Genomic DNA, 19098 nt, shown 5'->3' with positions numbered 1-19098 from the left:
CTTTCTGGTACTGCATAATCTGCATGATGTGGTCGTGTTGGGGTTGCCATGGCTACAAACCCATAATCCAGTATTAGATTGGAACTCTATGTCGGTAACCAGCTGGGGTTGTCAGGGAGTACATGGTGATGTTCCATTTTTGTCTATTTCGTCATCCATTCCTTCTGACATCCCAGAGTTCTTGTCTGACTTTCAGGATGTATTTGAAGAGCCCAAGTCTGATGCCCTACCTCCGCATAGGAATTGTGATTGTGCTATCAATTTGATTCCTGGTAGTAAATTCCCTAAGGGTCGTTTATTTAATTTGTCCGTGCCTGAACACACCGCTATGCGCAGTTATGTGAAAGAATCCCTGGAGAAGGGACATATTCGCCCATCGTCATCACCATTGGGAGCAGGGTTCTTTTTTGTAGCCAAAAAGGATGGTTCGCTAAGACCGTGTATTGATTACCGCCTTCTTAATAAGATCACTGTTAAGTTTCAGTATCCCTTGCCATTGATATCTGACTTGTTTGCTCGGATTAAGGGGGCTAGTTGGTTTACTAAGATTGATCTTCGTGGTGCGTATAATCTGGTGAGAATCAGGCAGGGAGATGAATGGAAAACGGCATTTAATACGCCCGAGGGTCATTTTGAGTATCTGGTGATGCCGTTCGGACTTGCCAATGCTCCATCTGTTTTTCAGTCTTTTATGCATGACATTTTCCGTGAGTATCTGGATAAATTCCTGATTGTTTACTTGGATGACATTTTGATCTTCTCTGATGATTGGGAGTCTCATGTGAAGCAAGTCAGAATGGTTTTCCAGGTACTGCGTGCTAATTCCTTGTTCGTGAAGGGATCAAAGTGTCTCTTCGGTGTGCAGAAAGTTTCATTTTTGGGGTTCATCTTTTCCCCTTCTACTATCGAGATGGATCCGGTTAAGGTCCAGGCCATCCAGGATTGGACTCAGCCGACATCTCTGAAAAGTTTGCAGAAATTCCTGGGCTTTGCTAATTTTTATCGTCGCTTCATCTGTAATTTTTCTAGCATTGCCAGACCATTGACCGATTTGACCAAGAAGGGTGCTGATTTGGTTAATTGGTCTTCTGCTGCCGTGGAAGCTTTTCAGGAGTTGAAGCGTCGTTTTTGCTGTGCCCCTGTGTTGTGTCAACCAGATGTTTCTCTTCCGTTCCAGGTCGAGGTTGATGCTTCTGAGATTGGAGCAGGGGCGGTTTTGTCACAGAGAGGTTCTGGTTGCTCAGTGTTGAAACCATGTGCTTTCTTTTCCAGGAAATTTTCTGCTGCTGAGCGTAATTATGATGTGGGCAACCGAGAGTTGCTGGCCATGAAGTGGGCATTCGAGGAGTGGCGTCATTGGCTTGAGGGAGCTAAGCATCGCGTGGTGGTATTGACTGATCATAAGAATCTTACTTATCTCGAGTCTGCCAAGCGCTTGAATCCTAGACAGGCCCGTTGGTCGTTATTTTTTGCTCGTTTTGATTTTGTGATTTTGTACCTTCCGGGCTCTAAAAATGTGAAGGCGGATGCTCTGTCTAGGAGTTTTGTGCCCGACTCTCCGGGGTTATCTGAGCCGGCGAGTATCCTCAAGGAAGGAGTCATTGTGTCTGCCATCTCTCCTGATTTGCGGAGAGTGTTGCAGAAATTTCAGGCTAATAACCTGATCGTTGTCCGGCCGAGAAACTGTTCGTCCCTGATAGGTGGACTAGTAAAGTTATCTCTGAACTTCATTGTTCGGTGCTGGCTGGTCATCCAGGAATCTTTGGTACCAGAGAGTTAGTGGCTAGATCCTTCTGGTGGCCATCTCTGTCACGGGATGTGCATGCTTTTGTGCAGTCCTGTGGGATTTGTGCTAGGGCTAAGCCCTGCTGTTCACGTGCCAGTGGGTTGCTTTTGCCCTTGCCGGTCCCGAAGAGGCCTTGGACACATATTTCGATGGATTTCATTTCTGACCTTCCCGTTTCTCAAAAGATGTCGGTCATTTGGGTGGTCTGTGATCGCTTTTCTAAAATGGTCCATCTGGTGCCCTTGGTTAAATTGCCTTCCTCCTCTGATTTGGTGCCTTTGTTCTTCCAGCATGTGGTTCGTTTGCATGGCATTCCTGAGAATATTGTTTCTGACAGAGGTTCCCAGTTTGTCTCGAGGTTCTGGCGAGCCTTTTGTGGTAGGATGGGCATTGACCTATCTTTTTCCTCGGCCTTCCATCCTCAGACTAATGGCCAGACCGAACGAACCAATCAGACCTTGGAAACATATCTGAGATGTTTTGTTTCTGCTGACCAGGATGATTGGGTGTCATTTTTGACGTTGGCTGAGTTCGCCCTTAATAATCGAGCCAGCTCAGCTACCTTGGTCTCTCCATTTTTCTGCAATTCTGGGTTCCATCCTCGTTTCTCTTCAGGACAGGTTGAGTCTTCGGACTGTCCTGGTGTGGATTCTGTGGTGGACAGGTTGCAGCAGATCTGGACTCAGGTAGTGGACAATTTGACCTTGTCCCAGGAGAAGGCTCAGCTTTTCGCTAATCGTAGACGCCGTGTGGGTCCCCGACTTCGTGTTGGGGATCTGGTTTGGTTATCTTCTCGTCATATTCCTATGAAGGTTTCCTCTCCTAAATTTAAACCTCGTTTTATTGGTCCGTATAGGATTTCTGAGATTCTCAATCCGGTGTCTTTTCGTCTGACCCTCCCAGACTCCTTTTCCATGCATAATGTATTCCATAGGTCGTTGTTGAGAAGATACGTGGCACCTATGGTTCCATCTGTGGAGCCTCCTGCCCCTGTTTTGGTGGAGGGGGAATTGGAGTATATTGTGGAGAAAATTTTGGATTCTCGTGTCTCTAGACGGAAACTCCAGTATCTTGTCAAATGGAAGGGTTATGCTCAGGAGGATGATTCCTGGGTTTTTGCCTCTGATGTCCATGCCCCAGATCTTGTTCGTGCCTTTCATGTGGCTCATCCTGGTCGGCCTGGGGGTTCTGGTGAGGGTTCAGTGACCCCTCCTCAAGGGGGGGGGGTACTGTTGTGAATTCTGTGGCTGAATTCACTCCTGTGGTCACAAGTGGTATTGCAGCCTCTGGGCTTCCTCCCTCAGGTGTTTTGGTGAGCTCGTTGGCTGCCTTGCTATTTAACTCCACCTGAGTCTGTCTTCCTTGCTCCTTGTCAATGTTCCAGTGTTGGATCTGAGCTACTGCATCTTTCCTGTGGCCTGCTGCTCTGCTAGATAAGTGTTACTTTGTTTTTGTTTCCGTTTTTTCTGTCCAGCTGTGCTATTCTCTTTTGCTGGAAGCTCTGAGACGCAAAGGGTGCACCGCCGTGCCGTTAGTTCGGCACGGTGGGTCTTTTTGCCCCCCTTTGCGTGGTTCTGCTTTAGGGTTTTTTGTAGACTGCATAGTTCTCTTTGCTATCCTCGCTCTGTCTAGAATATCGGGCCTCACTTTGCTGAATCTATTTCATTCCTACGTTTTGTCTTTTCATCTTGCTAACAGTCATTATATGTGGGGGGCTGCCTATTCCTTTGGGGTATTTCTCTGAGGCAAGTCAGGCTTGTATTTCTATCTTCAGGCTAGTCAGCTCCTCAGGCAGTGCCGAGTTGCATAGGTAGTGTTAGGCGCAATCCACTGCTGCTTTTAGTTGTGTGAGGATAGGTTCAGGTATTGCAGTCTGCAGAGATTCCACGTCTCAGAGCTTGTTCTATTGTTTTTGGGTTATTGCCATATCACTGTATGTGCGCTGATTACTGCACACTGTGTTGCCTGATAGCACAGCATAACAATTCACTGTGGGTATTGGGAATTAATTGAATAGGGAGTGAATTACATAGAATTGGCACAGATCACAGGAAGTCTTGGAGACAGGAATGGCAGGTTCGGATTATTGAGGATGTTAGCCTTAGGTAATTAGTGGAACGGAGGGCATCGGTAGGGTCATAGAGTTGAGGGAGAAGATGTAGGGTGGTGTAGAACTGTGGAGAATTTTGTGAGTGAGATTGATAGGTTTATATTGGACTCTGTAGCGGATGGGCAACCAGTGCAATCACTGGCACAGGGTAGAGGCATCGGTGTAACGGCTGGAGATGAATATGATCCTGGCTGTTGGACTCAGGACATGTTGGAGAGGGAAGAGTTAAGTAAGAGGGAGCCAGAAATGTATATGCCTTTATAAATGTAATGGTAAAGACTGACAAGGTCATTATTAGTGATGATCAAATATTTCAATGTTTGGTTCGGATTACGATCACCGATTTTGCAATATTCAGTGATTTATTCATCGATTATTCGCCAAACGCCATTGAACACCATTGAAGTCAATGGGAAGCAAAAGCAAATGCATGCACAACACCTTTAACCCTTTAGTGACAGAACCAATTTGGAACTTAATGACCAGGCCAATTTTTACAATTCTGACCACTGTCACTTTATGAACTGATTCTGAGATTTGGCAAAAATGGTGCCACACAAAATAGTTAATAAATAACATTTCCCACATGTCAACTTTACATCAGCTAAATTTTGGAAACATTTTTTTTTTTAATAGGATGTTATAAGAGTTAAAAGGTAACCTGCAATTTCTCATTTTTCCAACAAAATTTACAAAACCACTTTTTTTAGGGAGCACCTCAAATTTGAAGTGAGTTTGGGGGATCAATATAACAGAAAATACCCAAAAGTGACACCTTTCTTAAAACTGAACCCCTCAAGGTGCGCAAAACCACGTTCAAGAAGTTTATTAACACTTCAGGTGCTTTACGAGAACTAAAGGAATGTGGAGGGAAAAAATTTACTTTGAAACCAAATTTTTTTTATTTTCACAAGGGTATCGGGAGAAAATGGGCCACAAAATTTGTTGTGCAATTTCTCCTGAGTACGCCAATACCTCGTATGTGGAGGAAATCCACTGTTTGGGTGCATGGCAGGGCTAAGAAGGGAAGGAGTACCTCTTCCATTACAGCTGACGACAGGCTCGCACTCAGCCTGACTGAAGCGGGTAAGGAACTGGAGGATCTTCAGTCAAAGAGCTTGGTGACAATACTTGGCAGAAGAAGCAGCAGATGTGGTGTTGATGTGGCGGCTGATGGTTATTGAGGTCTGCTGGTCCACATTTTATCACAGTGGGATTGCTAGAGTAACGCATGTTGATTGACATGTTAAGGTTCATGCATGTAGTAGTCAAATTATTGCACTTTTTCCCTCTACTTAGTTTTTTCTTGCAAAGTTGGCAGATAACGTGTGTTGGCTCATCCTTTGCGGTGCCAAAAAGGCCCAGGCTAGACAACCATTGACATCCCTACGAGCTGCAGACCCTCAAACACTGCTGGCTGCAGCCACAGTTGTGGCTGAGGATTCAGTGCTCATTGTGGTTGCATCAGTCCGTGTCTGCACCGTACAGCACAACATAACCTCTTCATCTTCCTCCTCCTTAACCTCCTCAGATGACCTGCTCAGAAGCATGCCTCTGTGTTCACACCATGTAGGAACTACAACCTCATCATCATCCTCTGTGTTATCACATTCCTCGCCCTGAGAGTCACCCTCCTCCTCTTCCTGCCCTAACAGCACAGTACAGCCTCAGATATCTGAGTCTCATCAGGATCACCTCCCTCCCCGGGGGTTAACATCTGGTGATGAGAGTCAGGATACTGCGTGGACCCTACTTCGTCCTGCCCCGGATCCAAGCTAGAAAAAATTGGGGCATTGGTGCAGATAATTTCCCCCTCTTTAGTCTGTGAATCTTTGGAGTCCACTTCTGATGCCCATGGCATAGAATGTCTGAACAGATTTTCAGGCTCACCTACAACTTTGGCAAAAATTAAGAGACCACCACATCAAAACCCTGTCATGGGCAGCCCAATCTCCAGACCTGAACCCCATTATGAGAGAGTGATAAACACTGTCACACTCATGGACACAACTGTTTATCACTCTCCCATATTGATAACTCTGCTTCACGTCACTTGTCTTATCTATGACATTATTTCTGTGCTGTGTTGGGCATCAATATGCAATTCTTCAGATTTTGTTTTAGTCTATGCCTGATGAAGAGACCTGTGTAGTCTCGTAAGCTTGCAATTCGTTACCATCTTTTCAGTTAGCCATTAAAAGGTATCAACCACTGAGGACTCTCAATTCTAAATATTTTTTTACCGCCACTAAAGGTGAGGTGTGGTATGCTGTATCACGTTAGAAACTGCAAAAAATATTTTTTTTTACTGTAAAAGAGCTATGCACACAGAACAATTTCACCGCCATTAAATTATAAGGCGAAATATATCGGTAACCACACTACATCAACAGAGAAGGCGCTCACCATGTGCTAGATGGTAAGATTGTGAAAGCTGCATAGGAACTGTCTGCTTTACGGAAGACAAGTTGCTTTTCATAACCTGTAACGATAAGGATTACATTATTCTCCAATTCAGTTGGTAGAAATTATCTTTTAAACAGTAGCATGATATCCATCAGGTAATCTTGTCTTTACCTACTTCTGGTAAACAATCTGGTAAAATGTAATGGTAATATAATAATTTAGGAAAGACAACTTTTTTCATCAATAATCTATTTTGTTAGCTTCATCATCAAAATGAAAAGTAAAAAATATAACATTATAAGATGCATAAGTCTTAATAACAGATATGGAGCACTTATGACAAAATTTCAGTATGACCAGTTTCCTATGTTGCAGTGTATTATGCCTCTTAGGGCCCATGCGGAAGACCATATATTTCTAAGTAGTGTGATCCAACAAAACATTAAACCTCACCCAGGCAAATGTTATGCTATGAGGCCATGCACAAGTCTGATTGTTTTCCTCCAATAGGGAGAAAAATCATAACATGCCCATGTTAGATCCAAGTCGGCCATGCAAGTCAATGAATGTGCGGAAAACATCGGACTGCAGCCATTTTGCTATTCATATTTCATATATTTCATATTAGACATGCTTTTGCACGATAGAGTGCAACCTTTTTTGTATATTTATGTATGGAGGTAGCTGCTCCTGGTATGCACCTATTCACACTAGTTTGGATGTGCGAGTCTTTTTTCTGTCATTGCAGTCGGATGACATACATAGACGGGCACAATGGGAATATGGAGACATTTTTTTCTCCATCTTCTCCTTATCCAAGAGAATTATTACGGTACCGTCACATTAAGCGACGCTGCAGCGATATAGACAACGATGCCGATCGCTGCAGCGTCGCTGTTTAGTCGTTGTGTGGTCGCTGGAGAGCTGTCACACAGACAGCTCTCCAGCGACCAACGATGCCGAAGTCCCCGGGTAACCAGGGTAAACATCGGGTTACTAAGCGCAGGGCCGCGCTTAGTAACCCGATGTTTACCCTGGTTACCATTGTAAATGTAAAAAAAAAAAACACTACATACTTACATTCCGGTGTCTGTCGCGTCCCCCGGCGTCAGCTTCCCTGCACTGTGTCAGCGCCGGCCGGCCGTAAAGCAGAGCACAGCGGTGACGTCACCGCTTTGCTTTACGGCCAGCGCTGAAACAGTGCAGGGAAGCTGACGCCGGGGGACGCGACAGACACCGGAATGTAAGTATGTAGTGTTTTTTTTTTTTTTTTACATTTACAATGGTAACCAGGGTAAACATCGGGTTACTAAGCGCGGCCCTGCGCTTAGTAACCCGATGTTTACCCTGGTTACCAGTGAAGACCTCGCTGGATCGGCGTCACACACGCCGATTCAGCGATGTCAGCGGGTGGGGTGCTATAGGGTTGAGTATAAGAAGTACAATATAAGATTGAATTCTGAACTTGAAAAATAAATTATCCAATATTTCATGAAGTTTTAGTTTCTTCTAATTTACTTACCCTGGTAAATCATCTTGATGGCTTCATGTCTTCGATTTACACCAATTCTATCCCACTGGTTGGTGGCATCAAGATAAATGGTTGCAATTACTGTGGGAGTCAGACTGATCATGTTTGATTCTCCAGAACCCCGTGGAACAACAATCAGATGACTAAGAAGGGAGCCATCAATTACATTCTCCTCCATTTGGCCGAATGAGTTTCCTAAATTGAGTTATGAAATATAATTTTATGCATAAGACATAGGAAGCCAATTATAGTATAAAAATTATCACCATAGAAAATTTATATTAATAAAAATAATAAAAGTTATTCTATATGAAAAATAAAAAAATACAGTGTAGATGCCCACTGAATATCTGAAGATCTCTTAAGATGCTCAACCCCTTAGGGTATGTGCACACGTTCAGGTTTTTTCATGTTTTTTTCGTGATAAAAACGCATTAGAAAATGCCTACATATGCATCCTATCATTTAGAATGCATTCTGCAATTTTTGTGCACATGATGCGCTTTTTTCCACAAAAAAAACGCTTTGCGGTAAAAAAAAAGCAGCATGTTCATTAATTTTGCGGATTTTCTGCGTTTTTCCCGCTATTCTATGCATTTGGACAAAACGCAAGAATAAACGCATAAAAAACGTGAAAAAAACGCTTAAAAACACACACAAAAAAAACGCATGCGGATTTCTGGCCGAAATGTCAGGTTTTTGTCAGGAAAATTTCTGCCAGAAATCCTGACGTGTGCACATACCCTTAGGCTGAACTGTTTCTTTAGCTCCATATTTTTAACGTTCTCAATCAGATTTCTATTTTAACCTTTTCCGTTTTCAGTCAACTTTCATTGTTGTGCTTTTTCATCCATCCGCTTCTTCCAAGAGCCATAATTTGTTTTATTGTTTTATTTTTTTGTCCACACAGCCATATAAAGGCTCGTTGTTTGCTGGACGAGATGTAGTTTTAAATGACTATTTTACTATCAATGTGCTAAAAAATGGTAAAAGAAATTCTAAATATTTGTGAAATTGGGGAAAAAGCTACAATTCTGCCATGTTTGCTTTGTGTTTTGCTTTTACTGCATACATTCTGTGGTAATAGTTAGTTTGAGTCATGATTCTCCAGATCAGTATAATTATGGCAATACCAAACTTGTATAGATTTTTTAATTTAAGGGAATAAAAGGAAAAAAATCAGAAAATTGTTAAAAAAAAACTAATTTGGGATTTGTGTCGCCATTGTCGGAATCCCATAACATTTTTGTCTTTGCTTTCATTGAGCTGGGTGAGGGCCTGTTTTTTTTTTTTTGCGTGACAAGCTGACGGCTTAATTATTACCATTTTTGGATATGTATAACATTTTGATAATTTTTTATTGCATTTTTTTAGGGAGAAGTATGTTAGGGCTGGTGGAACGCACCGAGTAAATATAACGATAGCAAAAGGTGCATTCGCAGCCCGGGGTCCACCGTGCAGGAGTGGAACCTGCTGCTAGGTAATGGCAGCACTATATGGCGGTACTATGCCAGAATAGACACAGGATCTGTCACCCGATATGTACAGAGTAAGAGGACTGCTCCAGCACTGATGGATGAGGCATCCACCTCCATTATTAATGGTTTATCTACATTGGGCAATGTAGGATGGGAGCGCTAGCAAAATGAGACTTGGAGTCCTCCTCCGACCACAATTTGGGATTTGCTCCCTTTTTGGTGAGGGCTACCAAGGGAGCTACCAGAGTTGAGAGGTGAGGAATGAACTGGCAATAATAGTTAAAGAACCCCATAAAGAGCTGCACCCCTTTGAGAGAATGGGGTTCCTACCAGTCCATCACAGCCTGTAACTTGGCAGGATCCATAGCCAATCCCTGGGCAGAGATGAAATAGCCAAGGAAAGGCAAGGACTCCTGCTCAATCACACACTTCTCCAACTTGGCGTAGAGGGAGTTTGCCCGTAGGAGGTCGAAGACTTTGTAAACATCTCTCCGATGGGAATCTAAATCTGGAGAGTAGATGAGAATATCATCCAGAAAGACTACCACCGAGGAGGAGAGCATATCCCGGAAGATATCGTTCACAAAGTCTTGGAAAATGGCTGGGGCATTACCGAGCCCGAAGGGCATCACCAGGTATTCATAGTGCCCATCCCTGGTGCTAAAAGCCGTCTTCCATTCGTCCCCCTCCTGGATGCGAATCAGGTTGTAAGCACCCCGCAGATCTAGTTTAGTAAATATCCTTGCTCCCCGTAGCGTATCGTAGAGCTCAGATATCAGGGGCAAAGGGTACATAGACCCCTGTAGTCTATGCATGGACATAGTTCTCCGTTCTTCTTCTGCACAAAGAAGAACCCTGCCCCTATAGGTGACACTGACTTCCTAATGAACCCTTTTGCCAAATTCTCCTGGATGTATTGAGTCATTGCCTCTGTCTCCGGGAGAGACGGGGTAGAACCGACCCCGGGGAGGCTCTGCCCCAGGCAAGAGATCAATAGGACAGTCATGGGGCGGTGAGGCGGAAGAGTCTCCGCAGCCCTCTTGGGGAACATGTCCGCATAGGACCAATAGCGCTTGGGGAGAGAAGAAAGATCTGAGGGTACCTCTGTAGTGGCAACCTGAACGCACTCCCTCAGACATCTGCCCTCATAAGATTCACTCCATCCCAAAATTCTCCCTGAGGACCACTCTATATGAGGGGAGTGGTAACGTAGCCAGGGTATCCCTAGCAGGATCTTGTCTATTCCCTCGGGAATGACAAGAAAGGAAATAATCTCCTGATGGGATGGAGACATAGATAACGTAAATGGGATGGTCTGATGTGTTATTTGTGAGAGCAGTGTCGATCCATTCACCACTCGTACAGTCACCGGCTTGGCGAGCATCACTACGGGTATTGCGTGGCGTTGGGCGAAGGCAGAGGACATAAAATTCCCCTCCGCCCCGGAATCCACACAAAGCTCGACTGTAAGAATGGATGAGCCTAAAGTGATTGTCCCTTTAAAGGTCAGTTTGGAGGAAAACGCCGCTGTGTCTACTGAACCTCCTCCTACGGTTACTAGACGCGGTCGTTTCCCGACTGCTGGGGACATTTCTTGGCATAATTTCCTGACTGCTGGCAGACATTACAGACCATGGGTATTCGAGCGGCCTGGGACTTAGGTCCCGCTCGAGAAACCTCCATGGCCTCATGGGACTCGGACACCTGAACAGGAGATTCCAGAGGCCTGGCGCTAGTATACTGTTACCCGGTATGTACAGAAGTGAACTCTGTTGCTTCACAGAGTCGCAGGGAATCAAGGAAATGCTGTGCCCTGTTGGCAGTCACAGGGTGCAGCAAATGAATACTAGTGGGACCCCTGCAATTCACCCGGTTGTCAGGAGTAATTGAAGATAGGAGAAAAGCAGGACTTAGTCCCAGGAGCGCCTGCTGAACAGTACTGGTTATAATGGCTGAACCTGGAAGGGCAGCAGTAACCAAACCCGCAGTATCTGTCTGAGCCAGGCGCTGGGACCAACGTCTCTGTTGAGCAGGCTCCACTGCGGCTGGAGGAGAATGGGAGATCGCAGCGGAGGTGGTTCGAGATTCCCCCTGTGCAGCGGCGGGAACGTGACACCTAACAGAGTAATTACCCCCAAAAAATAATTTCTGATATTTTGCTTTTTATTCCTGATTTGGCTTTTACCTATCAGGTTAATTAATTTAATATTTTCATAGACTAAACTGTTTATAAGTTTATTTTATTTCTTTTTTTACTTCTTTATATTCAGTTGGGGAAAAGAGGAGTCATTTTAAATTTTATATTTTTAATTTTTGTTTTCATTTTTTTAAAAACTAGAATTATTTTTGTTCCTTTAGGGGATTTGAACCTGCAATCATCTTTAGTATAAAGGGTAAATCTCAGTCTCTTTTGAAGCTCAGCATACGGCTGAGCTTCAGAGGATTAACAAGATGGCGTCGACAGGGATCTTCAGCTGCCATTGTAAGCCTCCGCGACCCGTAATCTTGTCATGTTCCATTTAAATAATAGTGGTGTTTAAATAGTTAACAGCTATGGCCCAAGATCATCATCACGTACATGTAAATGATAGTGTTATGCGGTTAAAAGGGTTATCTAATCTTTCATTGAAGATTGATAGTTAGCGTTGGCATCATTGGGCCATTGGGGAAAGCTCTGTAATCACACCCCGGCACTTTGATGGACAGCTGCCTCTGCACTGATGCACTACAGACCCGGCTGTCAATCAAATTGTTTACAGCCAAGCTTTTAGTAAGGAGGCCAGGCACCTTTCTAATGCCATTAATCTTCAGATTAACAATATATCTGCAGTTTAGTAGTGTTAGCCAACCTGATATTCTCATCTTGTTAAAAAGAACATAACCCTTTAAGAGTATATTTCCGATAAACATATAAAGCCATATAATCTGATCTTGATAAACTGGTTAAAGTCTTGTCTACAGGATGTTTTCCTACACTTTTACTTGGCTTAGCCAAACAGTAGATCATGATGTTAGGTCGTGATACTATGTGTTTTCCCCGGCACTGGGGAGGTGATGGTGGTTATTTCTGAAGAATGTATAACTGCGGCACAAGTACAATAAAAATTATTTTATTTTACCTTGAATAGTCACAATTGTTTCAACCTCTGTGCCAGGCACAATGCCTTTCTCATCCAGTGCGGGCACGGTCTCTACCTGAACGCCATCTATTGGTGGTAAACAACAGATCAGTCTATTATTAGTTATGTGTTCATCATACTCATCAAATACAATATATAATAAAGCTCCTATCAATTGACCTGACTATAGATGGGCAAAAAAAATAAATAACTAGAATTGAATTCTATTCAAATATTGCACACAAAAAAAAACGCATTTGCAAAATGGTGGACTTTTTGTAATTCCTTTCGGCGTGGATCAAGCAAAATGGCAGCAACTGCCTGCCATGCTTCTTATTCATAAAAGGCTATCAAAATGTTAAAAAAGGAAAAAAAAATCCCTTTACTCACCCTGCCAGCCCCTCCGCTAGTCACCACTGCTCATCTGGTCCTCATCACATCTTAGCATCAGCATTGGTAGCACTGAAATCCCCGGGGTCTCAGTCACTAGGCCAAAATTTACGGGTTTGCTAGGCTTAAAAGTGTTTTGTGCATGCGCCCCCAAAAGTTACAGCCAATGATGTTCCAGAGTGCACAGCGACCTTTATAGGTGCATGTGCAGGACCCTCCCAGGCTTAGCAATCCAGGAAGCCTTGGGTTAGTGACTATGGCCATGGGAAAATCAATGCTGCCGTGTCCGACCTGAAAATGCGACAAGGATCGGTTGGCTGGCAGTGAAGAGTCGAGGGGCTGGAGAGGTGAGTTGTGAGATGAGTATAAGAATATTTAATTATTTTTTTCCATATTATGTTTATTATACTCTGGGGTTTAAATATACCCCAGAGCATAATATGAAACATTAAATTTGTGGAGAACAACTTCTCCACGAATCAAATTTCCTAGGAAAAGTCATGCTAATTTTGCCTTATCTACTCATCTCTAGTGCTTTGATAAATTGACAACTCGGTATAGCTATTCCTCTAATCAAATGGGTGTGTCCCCAACAGTCTGACTCAATTAGCACAAATTGGACTGTGTGATGGAGACACAACCACACCTAGTAACACACAACTGTCAATACAGGAATAATAGAGGAACATCACGATATTGTATTTGTAGAAAAGACGTCCAAAAATTGGTATTATATGGAGAAAATGTTTTTTTTGGGGAGAGTGACATGCCTGATGTGCTAGTGTAAGGAGACTTATAGGTCATGCAATGATTCTCTGGGAAATTAAATATGCAAATAGCATATTTGCATATTTAATTTCAAAGAGATACAATGCATGGCCTATAAGTCTCTTTACACCAGCATGTCATGGAATGCCACTCTCTAAAAGGAAAAACGTTCCCCCTCAGACAACCAGACAATGGCTTCTCATCTACCTGAATCAGATCTCCTGCTTTGCACTGAGTAGAGGGCAACACTCCTAAACATGTGTCTGCAAATGGAGTTTCTGGTTTGGCTTCTTCTCCTAAGTCATGTAGCAAGACTTGTTATAGCATTGAAATTGATTTTTAGGATTCTTACAACTAATGGATAGCACCAGAGATCAAATCCTCAGCCCTTTGGAGAAGAGGATCATTTCCCAGGTAAGCAATGTTTGGCCTATTAGTGTTCTTACACTGACATGTCAGACATGACACTCTCCACAAAAAGAAACGTTCTCCCTTAGACTCACTTTAGTCCATGAATGTACAAACTTTTTTTCTGGCCTAGAGTTAAATTGATTGAGCACAAGGTCTGCAAAAAAAAGGGGTATTACCGTATGAGACATTTATTCCAAAAGTGTATGTTGTGAATGTATGATAGATGCTGGATTAATTCTGCTGTACTTCAAGGACTCAAACCTTACGGGAGATTTGAAGTTTTTCTCTTCCTTGTTCTCACTGAATAAGTGAAAAGATCTTGCATTCTAGCTTGCTATTTTACTGCCATAAACTACATTGAAAATCACTGAACACATGATAGCCACCTCTTCACCTCAACAATTCCACAGGAATAGGAGACCCTCATTCTGGTGATCTATCGGGTTTACCAAAATAGCACATAAGAGCTAAATCCAGACACAGACAAACTCGTCTGTGATATAATATATGCTCCTGTTCTAGTCTACTTGCCTCCGCTCCTTGTTACCCTACAGTCAGTAGAAGACCAAAATCGTTCATAACATTGGACTCACCTGTTCCTTTGACCTGTGGTTCCAGTGTCACCAATTTTACATTTTTTATAATGCGAACACCTTCAGGCTGAAATACAATGTAAAGATATTGGAGATTAGTTGATCAACTCGAAAGCCCTGATCCAGTGGCCGCGGTGTCACATCTGGATAGGGGTCTTGCAAACTACCTTCTAGCTGCCGACATCACCTCATCTGATTAGTAGGCTCAGCGTAACATAATTCCTGAATAATAACATCTCATCAGGTCTACAAGTCAGAGGAGAAGCCAGGGATTTTAGCAGATAGGAGGCAATTTACCGGGTTTACATTAGGTAGCCATAGAATACTGATGTGAAGAGCAAATGTACTCGTTACTCGAGATTTCCGAGCATGCTCGGGTGGTCTCCGAGTATTTTGGATGTCCTCGGAGATTTAGTTTGTGTCCCAGCAGCTACATGATTTGCGCCTGCTAGACAGCCTGAATATGGGGGTTGCCTGTTTGCTATTGAATCCCCATATGTATTCAGGTTGTCTAACAGCTGCAAATCATGCAGCTGCGAGGACACAAACTAAATCTCCGAGCACATCCAAAATGCTCGGAGACCACCCGAGCATGCTCGGAAATCTCGAGTAACGAGCATACTCACTCATCACTAATATGAATCTGATAATCATTACTAGCTTCATCACTTTTTATAATCACATTTTATGTAATGTAGAATACATAGACATATGTCATGGTTACGTACAACAACCTTCAGTTCCTTTGTGACTCCATCTGCCACAAACTGTCCAAAAATGGAAGCCTTCACCTGAACGGCATGATAACCCAGGCTCAAAGGGATAAGAGTAAAAGGAACAGCTACAGAAGACTGCGCTTCAATATTTACAATCTGCTGATAATTCTTCCTGCCTGTAGACAGACTACAAAACTCTGGATTGTGCATTAGATCCACTCGTACCTGAGACAAAGACATGAATATTTAAGACAATATGAAAACTTGAATTTCAATGAAGATTTTTGTTAATAAACTCAACTATGAAGGATATAAAGAACATCAAGAACAATGGACTTTCATCTAGAGATACTGTACGAAGGTGTAAAAAAATCAAGAACCAGTCCAAAAAAGTTTTTTGATGCTCCTTGATAATTTAAGAAATAAAACATAGTTGTGGAACCCTCAGACGTAACTTCTTACCTTCACCTTGTCCTGTCCATAGTTGTAAATTACTGCTCGAATTTCTACCTGCTCATTTCTCACCACGGAATATGGGACCTTTAGGTCAATAAATAATTTTGGCTTTACCTGGATCTCATAAGGCTTGGCAACACAAATACCTGGAGACAGATCACCAGATTTCTAGTTATTAAAGATTTACAGTGTTACGTGTTACAGAACCACTCAGCACCCAGAAAATGTTGTGCAGTTATATGTATGTATAATAGGTTCCATGTGAGATGCCTGTCCCTAATGCATCAGCCCACAGGCTGCGCCCCTGGGCAGATGGGACACGATATTCCCCTTTTGTCCGGCTCCGGCCACCTGCAGCTATTGTAATGTATGTCTGGACTGCCGCTTTTCTATTGGCCTGTCCTCTGTATCTGTGTGATATATTCTGTGTCCTGTGAGTAAAGTGTTGTCAGACTGGAAATAAGTGGAGAAGCAGTGATCTTTTATATGCATCCATGTAACCAAGCAATTCCAGCCAGCGTCCTTCATTCAGACTCCAGCCAAAGCAGAGTGGATCTCCGGAAACACGGGGTGGTACTAGAAGAGGTACCCCAGATTGGTAGACCCCGTTACACTGGTGGAAGACAGCGGGATATGATACCCCTTCTACAGGAGGAAAGGAATGAATGGAAAACAGCTACCAGAAGTTAAAGAGGACTACATTAAAAGATCTGGTGGAAGCCCGAGGGTTGATGGCCAGCAACAAAACAAAAGTGGATTTGATAGCAGCCATCATGGAACACGACAGTGCAGCGCCCCCCAATGTGAACGTGGACGAGACTGAATTCCAGAGGGAGGTAAAGAACAGACTGGCGTTCTATGGCCCAAACCCTGCAGTAGAGATCATACGAGAGGTGATGGCTGATGTGCGTACTGATCTGAAGGAAAAGATGGCCGAGCGGACCAGGATAGAGCTAGCCAAGATGGAGATGGCAGAGCGGACCAAAGTGGAACTGGCCAAGATGGAGATGGCAGAGCGGAGAGAGGAGAGTCAGTGAGCAGGGGAGCTCTGGCCTTCGACCAGGTACCTTCAACAGTAAGCCACAAAAAGATCCAGTATAATGCCTTCCGACAGTTGGGGGAGGCAGAGGAAGACATTGATGGCTTTCTGCAGGACTTTGAGCGGCAGTAGTGAAGCAGGAGGAACGGGTTCAGATTCTGGCCAGCAAGCTGACAGGCCGGACAGCGGACGCCTATCGCACGGTACCTGATGAGGACTGTATGGACTATGAGCGGATCAAAGAAGTGATCTTGGCCTGGTATGCGCTGACACCAGAGGCATACCGCCAAAAGTTCCGCGGACTTATAAAACGCGTAACCGATACCATCGCTGAATGGGCCTGTAAATTACGGCGGTCACTGCTACAGTGGGTACAAGGGAGCCAAGCAACCACTAAGGAGGACGTCCTCCAGCTCTTCTTGTTAGAATTATTCTTTAATGGACTAACCCCCGAGACACAGGAATGGCTTCGAGACAGGCGGCCAATGACTCTTGAGGAAGCCGCTCGTCTGGCCGATGAACATCATGATGCCAGAAGGCCTCAGTTGTCCGGATCAAAGATGGTCACTAGCGGTCCACCCATGGACCTGGAGGGCCCCAAAAAAGCGAAGATTGTAGGGGGACCAGCTAGAAACGCAGCCTACCACAGTCCCCCTGGGGCGCGATGCCACACCTGCCGTCAGCTGGGCCACCTGCAAAGACAATGTCCCAACCAGCATACCCAGTGGCCAAAGGCGGGAACAGCTACCTTCAGCCGGGCTGCTGTACACTGCTACCAAGGCGAAGCTGACCCGGCATTGGGGGCTACGACAAACCAAGGGGTGGAAGAGATGGAGGAAGTGCTGCATGAAGTAGACCCCGTGCAGGCAGCCCGGACAGTTAGTCGATAACAGCATCGACAGATCATGTGGGTTAATGGGAAACGTATGCAGGGACTAAGAGATTCCGGGGCAACTTTGACCCTTGTGAAGCCTCATCTCGTCCGGGACCAAGAGAAGACAGACCGGACAGTGGCAGTCCATGTTGCAGGGGGAGCTATACATCGACTGCCTGGAATCACCTGAACTGGGGAGTCGGGGATGGCCTTGTTGAGGTCGGCTTGATGGAGATTTGCCTGCAGACGTCTTGCTGGGAAATGACTTGGGGCCCATGTTGTCTGTCTTCTCGGTTGCCCCTCTAGCTGAGACATATCCTATGACCACCCAGAGACAAGCTCGAGCTGTTGAGGCGGAATCACACTCAGAGGAGGCCCAGGTAAGACATCCCAGCCCTACACGTATTCCCATAGCCAGACACATTTCTTGGGCCACCCCAGATGAGTTTAAGAAGGAGTTACTTGAGGATCCTTCATTGGAGGGATATCGTGGGAAGGCACAGGAGGGGAGAGGGGTACTGGAAAGGGAACAGTTTGTATGGAAGCAGGGACTCCCCTACCGGATCACAGAGCAGCACCACACAGGGACAAGCCCCACTATAAAACGACAGCTGGTAGTTCCCAAGAAGTATAGGCAGGAGTTACTGTGAATCTCTCATGACATACCCTTGGCCGGGCACTTCGGCGTCAGTCGCACCAGGCATCATCTGACACAAAGCTTCTTTTGGCCGGGGGTAACCTATGATGTTCGTCAGTACTGCCAGACCTGTGACAGTTGCCAGTGCATTGGCAAGAGGGGGGATCGATGCAAGGCCAAATTACGCCCCCTCCCCATTGTGGAGGAACCATTTAGCCGAGTAGCGGTCGATCTGATAGGGCCGTTAGCCAAATCCAGTCCATCAGGGAAAAGGTATATATTGACAGTGGTAGATTATGCCACACGGTATCCAAAGGCAGTTGCGTTACCTAACATACTGTAGGCAGAGACGTGGCGGCCGCCCTGCTCCAGGTTTTCTCACGGGTTGGATTTCCCCGGGAGATTATCTCGGACCAGGGTACCCAGTTTACAGCAGAGGTGACCAACCAACTGTGGAAGCTGTGCGGCGTAAAGTCCATTAGAAGCGCCCCGTACCACCCGCAAACCAATGGGTTGTATGAACGCTTTAATGGGATGTTAAAACAGCTCATTGGGACTTTTACCAGGACCTACAGGGACTGGGAGAAATTCTTGCCACACCTTCTGTTTGCCTATTGGGAGGTGCCCCAAAAATCCCCGTTCGAGCTGGTATACGGGAGATGGGTAAGGGGACCCCTAGACTTAGTGTTAGAAGACTGGAAAGGGGAGAGCCTCATAGAAGGGGTACCTATTGTACCCTATGTGCTGGAATTCCAGGACCGCCTACAGGAGCTGACCCAGGCTG

The 19098-nt window shown here is 44.7% G+C and overlaps 1 protein-coding gene across 1 annotated transcript in view; it reads right to left on the bottom strand.

Moving 5' to 3' along the window:
• The window catches only part of LOC138677280 (A.superbus venom factor 1-like), a 165441-nt gene that overhangs the window by 55047 nt on the left and 91296 nt on the right, over positions 1 to 19098 (bottom strand). Inside the window, exons 19-24 of the mRNA XM_069767310.1 lie at positions 15771 to 15910; positions 15321 to 15533; positions 14593 to 14659; positions 12431 to 12517; positions 7825 to 8028; positions 6303 to 6378 (exon numbers count right to left, since the gene is read on the bottom strand). Coding sequence (XP_069623411.1) covers positions 6303 to 6378; positions 7825 to 8028; positions 12431 to 12517; positions 14593 to 14659; positions 15321 to 15533; positions 15771 to 15910 — 787 coding nt within the window. The remainder of the gene's footprint in view (positions 1 to 6302; positions 6379 to 7824; positions 8029 to 12430; positions 12518 to 14592; positions 14660 to 15320; positions 15534 to 15770; positions 15911 to 19098) is intronic.

This window comes from Ranitomeya imitator, chromosome 4 (assembly GCF_032444005.1).
Source record: "Ranitomeya imitator isolate aRanImi1 chromosome 4, aRanImi1.pri, whole genome shotgun sequence".
Classification (NCBI taxonomy): domain Eukaryota; kingdom Metazoa; phylum Chordata; class Amphibia; order Anura; family Dendrobatidae; genus Ranitomeya; species Ranitomeya imitator.
The sequence above is the reverse complement of the archived record's forward strand: the minus strand, read 5'-3'. Positions and strand labels throughout refer to the sequence as shown.